Here is a 7,510-nt window from a genome sequence, read left to right as displayed (position 1 = left end):
GTGTACACCAATCGCCCTGACACGGAATCACTGCATCGCGGAACAGTCAATAAGACAACACACCGAGAGAGAAACAAACATAAAATCACACTATGACAAACCTGAAGTTGCCAATCGGCGTGATTAACATTTTTGAACTGTAGGAGGAAATTAACAGCACCCAAACACAGAAAACGGGAAAGAACATGCAAACTCCACAAAGAGAGGCCCCCGGACGGAATTTTAACACGGACCTTCTCACTGAGGGGCGCGAGCGTTAGCATTAGCATTACTTTGTAGTGCGAAGTGTGTCAAAGAAAACATTCAAATTAAGTTTTAATTACCTGTCAACCGACACACTGGCTAGTTTCTGTTGGGATTCAGAGAAGGAACTTGTTAAAAGTATTTTTTGTGGAGCCGCAGGTTGCTATTTCCGGCTTCTGAGGACTTAAGCTAACAGGTGTCACGCACATTTCTGTGACCCTTGATTTCTGAGACCAGGTGTTATAAACTAATCTGCACCCCGGAAGTGTTTCACTTCACTAAATATTGTCAATAAAATTAATTATTGCATTTGTTTATCCGGATTGTGATTATTTTATTGGCAGTATGATTTTTCAATTGAATATGAACCAAATTGGAGTATTTTTTATCCTTTTCATTATTGATATTCTTGGAATCACAGACAAATGGCAAAAGGGAGCATAAATAGAATAAAGTACATCCTATTCCTCTTAAGATTTCAGTCTAATTTAGAATGATGAACTGAGTGGGACAATGGTTAGCTCTTTTTACAGTGAAAACACTTCAGTTTAATTCCTTACTCAAACCACAGGCATGTTTCTTGTGTAATTGATTCTAAACTGCAGATTTGACTATGTTAGTTCTGTGAGGATGTTTTGGTGTACCCGTCTTAGCCTACATTTACCTCAGATACAGCCTGCATCTTGTGCAGAACTGGCAAAGAAGATGGTTTCAAAACTCTGGATTTGGTTGATTGTGCACAATCGGGTAGATGAAAGTATAATTTTGTACAGAATTGAACAGCATGAGACTCAGACACATTCAATTAGTATTAAAAATGTTGAATTTGAGTTGAGACAAGGTGCTCTAACCACTCCAACGTAATTTATACTGAATCAATTCAGACTGTTATAAAATCTTAACAAGGATGAGATTGTCTAAATTGAAACTTCAGATGAAATCAGGATTATTTGTGGTGATAAATATTCCCTGTGATGCTCGCACTGGCTGATGAAACACGATGAAGGCAGCAGCAGCAGCAGCACTCAGGACTGCAGTGGCTTCAAGCCGACTGGCTGAGCTGGAAACTATCTTTGTCAAGCACATGGACTTTCTGATCCGAGCCAGACGTGCGCAGTCTCCTGTCATGAATCCTAAAAGCCTGCAGCGGGCCGAGCGCCTCTCTGAGGGGAGATTACACCACCCTGTCTTTGTTAGATGAAGCCATTATTAGCAGTTTAGTTTGCAGAAAGTGGGGGCCGCCAACGAGGCCGTGAAGAGTCCTGAATCAGAGCCTGGCTGCAGGATTAACAAAATGTGGATATTTAAAAATGGAAACTCTGATTGACTGTGTGAATGTGTGAATACGCCTTCGGCTGATATTGTGCGTTCAGAAATGTCAAAAGAAGTCAGGAATGGATGAATGAATTTGTTCCCAGAGACAAATGTCACGACAAGTGGTAGAAAACTGTCATTACAGTGATTTATTATAATGAACCATGAAAATAGCCAACCAGTGCAGTGTCTGTGAGTCTCTCCGCGCCACACAAACATACACTCACACACACAAATAATAAAAAAAAGACAAAGTCGAAAGAGTTTGGGGGGGGGGGAATAAAATAAAAATAATGCTACAGTCACAGAAACATTCAGCTTTGCCAAGAAGAGCGTTCATATTTACAACCATATTTCAAAATGGGATGGGAGCGAATTGTACAAGCATAGAAAAGAAAAGAAGCAAATATTTACATCCTGTTCCTGGTGAAAGCTGGAGTAACCACCTATACATTAAATTACACTTTCTACAAATAACCATTGATATTCAAAAATAAACCGCTAACGTCCTACTGAGGGGGGACGGCTGCCACAGAGGGCCGGGCACTCAGAGACGCAATACACACATCCTGTGACAAACACACACACACACACGTTACACACGGGCAGTCCCGGAGGACTGGGCACTCAGAAACACACCTGTAACAGACACACGCACACACCTGTAACAACAACACACACACAAACACACTCCGTCCCGGAGGACTGAGCACTCAGACACACCTGTAACGATCACACACACACAAAACTGACAGACACACACACACAGATCCTCTTGAGTGCAGCCTCTGTGGGCAGCGAGCCCCCCCCCTCCCCTGAAAAGGGTCTTTTGTGAATCTGCAGCGGTGAACAGATATTTGTTGTTAGACAGAGGAATAAAAAAAATAATTGTGGTTTCTTTCTCTATACAAAAAGCTTTCTGTTCGCTATAACGAGCCACTAGAATAAAACAATTAAATGGTGTAGAGATCAAGAACAAGAGACAAGAGAGAGGAGGAGTAATAACTGACCGAGGAGGGGGGGGGGGGGGGGGGGGGGGGGCGGGGGGCAGGCGGGTATAGGCTGGAATGTCCACTGATAAACAAAGTGCGGGGCGTTACATTGGGGGGGTCCGAACGGGACGCAGGACAGAACCACCCTCTCCATCACAGGAAGGACATCATAAAAACAAACGGAGGCCAGTGGGATAAAGATAGGAGGGGAAGGGGGGGGCAGGGGGGTTATGAGCACCGAGGGGGGCGTCCATCTTCACTTTGATACAGTTTGTCTTGAAGATTATTTTATTGTCCTAAAATTTCCTCTGGTTTTTTTTTTTTCTTTTTTTTTTTTTAAATTTCATTTCTGAAAAAGTACCCTTTCATCCCACAGTCTGCTGTTTTTCCACTGGCCGTGTGTTCAGGTACGTAGAAAACGTATCTACAGCTTATGGTACAAGCCCCTCTCAGGCCGAGTTCTCAGGGGCCGCGGGGGGGGGGAGGGGTCAGTGCCACCCGGTGCTCAGGTACCCCGAGCTGTGGAAGGGGGTCGACGGCGTCGGGGCTCCACGAGTCCCGGCGGGCATCTGGGGGGCGGCGGCCTGGGCCTGGCCCGGTTGAGGCTGCTGAGGGGGGGGAGGAGGCGGCGGGGGCAGTCCGGGCTGCTGGAGGGGCGGCGGGTACGTGTTGGGGGGGACCGGAGGGTTCGTGGCGGCGCCGGGGTGCATCAGCGCCGGCTGAAACCCCCCCAAGTTCTGGAAGTGGTGGGGCTGCAGGGGCGTGCTGCCGGAGGGCGCGGGCGGAGGCGGAGGGGGCGGGGGCGGGGGGGTGAGGGACAGGAGGGGGCCGCCGGAGGGCGGCGGCTGCTGTTGCTGCTGGGAGGTCTGTCCCTGCGGGGGAGGGGGCGGGGGAGGGGCGGCGGTCAGCATGAGCTGGTGCTGCTGGATGGGCGGGGGCTGCAGGTTGACGTGGAGCAGCGTGGGCCCGGCGATGGGGTGAGGGGGGGGCGGCGGCGGCGGCGGGGGGGCGGCGGCGGCGCTCTGGTAGTGCACGCCGTGGGGCAGAGTCTGCATCAGGGGCTGCGACCCCGGGGGGTACGGGGGCGTGACGGCGGGCTTGAACCCGGGGAAAGGTCCGGCGGGCGCGGCGCTCTGGCCGGGGAAGTAGGCGGCGGCGGCCGGCGGCGCCGGAGGGGGCGGGGGCGGAGGGGGCGGGGCCGTCTGCGAGCCGTACTGGGGGAACGGCGCCGGGCCGGGCTGGGCCGGCGGCTGCTGCTGGCCCGGGGGCGGGGCAGAGAAGAGCGCCCGCTGGCTGCGGAACGGCGAGCCCTGCGGCTGCGGCTTGGCGCCCGGGTAGTGGACGGGGGACGACGGCGGCGCCGCCGGGTGCAGCTTGGTGGGGGTGAGGGGGGCCGGCTTGGCGCCCGCCGGCTTGCACGGCGGCTGGTTGGTCGGGTTGGGCGTCCGGGGCTGCCCCTCGCCGTCGTCCTCCTTCGCTGGCCGGCCGGAGGGCGGGGCGACCGGGCCGGGAGAGCAGGGCTGCAGCGGAGAGCAGGGACAAACTTTACTCACTGGCTCTGCTTGGTGTGAGAAACCACCGAACCTCATCTCCTGCATTACTTTGTGTCAGTGCGGACTTACTGTGTGTGTGGGGGTCTTCTGTAGACTCGGGGAGGCACATTCTCTCTGGGCTGGCGTTTCTCCACCTTCCGTCTCGCCGTCTGAAAGAGGAAAAGAGTATGAGAGACTCGTGACGCTGCTCCCCCGTCCTGGCTGCTGTTGCTCCTCTCTCTCTCTCTCACTCTCTCTCCCACCTGTTTCCTTGTCCTTGCTGAGCAGCAGAGCTCGGTGGTAGCTGCGCTCTCGGGCCTGCTCCACAGAAGTCGACGACGTCCTGAAGAGAAACATCAGGAATACCGTCAGTAAAGCAACCCCAACCAACATGGAGGCCACAGATTGTATTGTTCAGCCACGGGAGGCAGACTGAGGACGTACCACTGTCCCTCTCCTCCTTGGCCCTCTCCTTTCTCTCCGCCGGCCTCCGCCTCCTCGCTCGTCTGAAGCTCTTTTGCGGACGTCGAGGCGCTGGCGGTGCTGCAGGGGGCGGCCGGAGCCGGAGGCAGAGGCGGCGGCTCGCTGGCCGCCTCCAGCGCGATGGGGAAGGCGTCCACGCCCAGCGGCGGCACGGTGGAGACCGGGGAGCTGCACTCCGTCTTGGAGCCGCTGCGGCGGGCTTCGCGCTGACGCTTCCGGTATTCTAGGAGGGAAACCTGGAGGGACGCAGAGCGGGAAGGAGATGCTTGAGACATGAGGAGGTCTCAGGTTTCACCAGCAGAGGGCAGCAGCGCACCATTACAGAAAACAAGCAGCCTGAGAACAGCATCCACAAATGTTACGATTAAATGACATGACAACTGGCATTTACAAAACAAAGACTGAGATCTGAACACAGTGTGACATGTTAGCGTTTGTCTAAATTGGTCTCACCTTCTTCTTCTGTGGGGGGTTCTGAGCTGAGCCTCCTCCCTCGCCGGCGCCCTCGCAGTTCAGCGAGCGCGAGAAACCGAGAGAAGAGCCCTCCTCCGAGCAGGGGTAAAACAGCTGGCCCTGACCTTCGCTGAAGGCAGGCTGCGAGCCCGGGCCCGCCGCGGGTCCCGCCGCCGCCGCGGAGCCGGCCGCCGCCTCCGCCCTGAAGGGGGCTGCCAGAGGCTCCAGGGTGTGAGAGGGCGTGAGGTCCCGCAGGTTCGAGTTGACTGGAGAGAAGTTCAGACCAGCTGGTCCAGTCGGGACCCTCTCTGGGCTTTTTATCCAGCCGGGGAAAGAGGAAGCGCATGGTTCCGCGGACGAGGGAGCCTCGCCGGCGCATTCTGCCGCCGTGCCGTCCGTCCGGTCCTCGCCGCAATCCCCGGACTCAGCAGGTGGAGGCGGCGGACTCTCTGGAAGCGATGCCTTGACTTCTGCCGGGAGTCCATCTGCACTGGGAGCCCTGACGCAAGGAGAGGAGGCCAACGAAGGAGGACGATCGGCCTGAGAGAGCGAGAGCAGCTCCAGTCAGTTACCGTCGGTGACGCTGACGCATAAAGCTTTGCAGTTCAAACATCTCACCTCTTGTACAGAAGGTTTCCGACTGACCTCAGGCGAGCACTCGGCTGAAGAGTCACTCTGTAAAACAAAAACACTTAGCGTGTGTTCTAACGATCATATCCGACGAGTGTTTCTTGATTTACGGCCGTCATGTGGCCACGCCGTACCTCCTGAGGCGGGTTGAGCGTCTGCATCGGCGTGCTGGACGTGGGCTCTGCGCCGGGCTCCTCCGTTCGGGGCCGCGGCGGCGTGGCCTGCGAGGCGGGCGTGGCCGGCGTCTCCAATTGGTCCGCCCGGGTGGGTGTGGCACAGGGAGAACCGTAGGGCGTGGAGCTCTCCGACATACAGGCGTCTAACGGGCTTAACCGCCGCTTTTTCAGAGGAGTGGGTAACTCTGGAAGAGCGTCAAACAGGACGGTGAAACAGCCGCAGCTTCAATCTTTCAGTAACAGAGCGGTGTCAGTCACGTGCACTCACCTGGTAGCGAGCAGGTGCCGTTATAAGGGAGGGGGCTGTCAGAGTCACCGTTGATGGAGGGGCTGAGGGGGCCGTCGCCGGGCATGAGGAGGCTGGGGCGCCTGGCCGGGCTGGTGGAGCCCTCTTCCTCCAGAGCCTGCTTTAACCACCGCTGGAGGACAGAGGGGGAGACGTCAGTAAAACCGGCACAGGATGGAGCGACGGTGCTGAGGGAACGCGGACGTTTCTTCTTCTTCGTACCTTCTTGCAGGAGCCGGTCGTCGGGGGCGTTTCGGGCAGCTCCCGGGAGCGCCGCCTGCCCGTGGGCACGCCGGGAGTGGTGGGGCTGCGGTTGGCCAGGAATGGGGACGAGAAGCGGACGTAGTGTTTGGGCGTGCTGTAGACCTGCGGCGAGCAGGCCATGCCCGGCAGGGCGTTGAGCTGCGTGGCGAGCACCTCGGGGTCGCTGCTTATTCTCAGCGGCCGCTCTGGAACGGGTTCCGGCGTCCGCGCCGCGCAGCGGTCCTGCTGCTTCTCTCCCACCCACTCGCTCACAAAGTGCTGTGGGAAGAGAGAGAGGAGCGAGGGATGATTCAGGATTCTGGGCCAATGTTTACTTTTCGCCCGGCGCTCTAAAAGCAGGACGGACCTTTTTAGTTTTGAAGCTCTTGCTCCCTGTGCGGTTCCTGTCGGGTGCAGGTGAGCTGCTGTGCGGCGGGCTGCTGTCCGGCGCCTGCGAGGCGATCGCCTCCGGCTCCGGCGCGGCGGGCATCTCCCCCTCGGGCGGCTCGTTGGTCAAAGGCTCCACAGACTCGGCCGGAGAGCCGGGCTGCAGGTCTGAGCACGTGCTGATGGTGCGAGCTCGCCGCCGCTGCTGGCCGATGTGAGTGCGGTTCCTGGTGAAGCTCTTCCTGTTCCGGGAGCCTTTGACCTTGGCTGGTTTCAGACCCGGCTCCTCTTTGACCTCCAGGAGAGGCTGAAAGGAAAACGAGCCGACCTTTAGGAAGCTGACATTTTGATCGCTTCATTTAGAGCTCGTGGTCCGCGTCGCCTCACCTGCATGACGGCGGGGGAATCCGCCGTCTCCGGCGTGGCCGGCGGCTCCTCCTTGATGTCGCTGCGGCCGCCCACCTCCGACTTGATGCTCCCGATTCTCTCCAGCGCCTGCTCTCGCCGCTTCTCTCTCTTCTCCATGCGGGCGAAGGCCTGCAGGATGGCCTCCATCTTCCTCTCCTCTCGTGTCTGCAGCGGGTCACATGTGGGGGTTTGGGAGGGGTGGGGGGACGGACACAAGGCGGCCGTTAGTCCACAGACTACCACCCGCCCCCACAGAAGCCCCCCCCCCAAGAGGTAGCGGTGCAACGGGTTAATGTGCTCAAGCCGAACTAACTGAGTGCGAGTAGCAAATGCAGCGTTGATTTCACAAAAAGAGCAAAACAA

At 56.9% G+C, this 7,510-nt stretch overlaps 1 protein-coding gene across 8 annotated transcripts in view; it reads right to left on the bottom strand.

Moving 5' to 3' along the window:
* Positions 1 to 1,688: 1,688 nt before the first annotated feature.
* Positions 1,689 to 7,510, bottom strand: part of kmt2e (lysine (K)-specific methyltransferase 2E) — a 28,537-nt gene continuing 22,715 nt past the window's right edge. For all 8 annotated transcript variants that reach the window (XM_030113014.1, XM_030113016.1, XM_030113018.1 and 5 more), the window contains 11 exons: positions 7,127 to 7,312; positions 6,720 to 7,046; positions 6,332 to 6,631; positions 6,092 to 6,242; positions 5,782 to 6,008; positions 5,636 to 5,692; positions 5,018 to 5,557; positions 4,526 to 4,800; positions 4,345 to 4,424; positions 4,172 to 4,251; positions 1,689 to 4,069 (listed from right to left, as the gene is read on the bottom strand). In XM_030113014.1, the coding sequence (XP_029968874.1) occupies positions 3,038 to 4,069; positions 4,172 to 4,251; positions 4,345 to 4,424; positions 4,526 to 4,800; positions 5,018 to 5,557; positions 5,636 to 5,692; positions 5,782 to 6,008; positions 6,092 to 6,242; positions 6,332 to 6,631; positions 6,720 to 7,046; positions 7,127 to 7,312 (3,255 nt within the window). In that variant the 3' untranslated portion in view covers positions 1,689 to 3,037. The remainder of the gene's footprint in view (positions 4,070 to 4,171; positions 4,252 to 4,344; positions 4,425 to 4,525; positions 4,801 to 5,017; positions 5,558 to 5,635; positions 5,693 to 5,781; positions 6,009 to 6,091; positions 6,243 to 6,331; positions 6,632 to 6,719; positions 7,047 to 7,126; positions 7,313 to 7,510) is intronic.

The sequence above is a fragment of the Salarias fasciatus genome, chromosome 17, assembly GCF_902148845.1.
Source record: "Salarias fasciatus chromosome 17, fSalaFa1.1, whole genome shotgun sequence".
Lineage (NCBI taxonomy): Eukaryota > Metazoa > Chordata > Actinopteri > Blenniiformes > Blenniidae > Salarias > Salarias fasciatus.
This window is presented reverse-complemented; position numbering and strand designations above follow the sequence as displayed.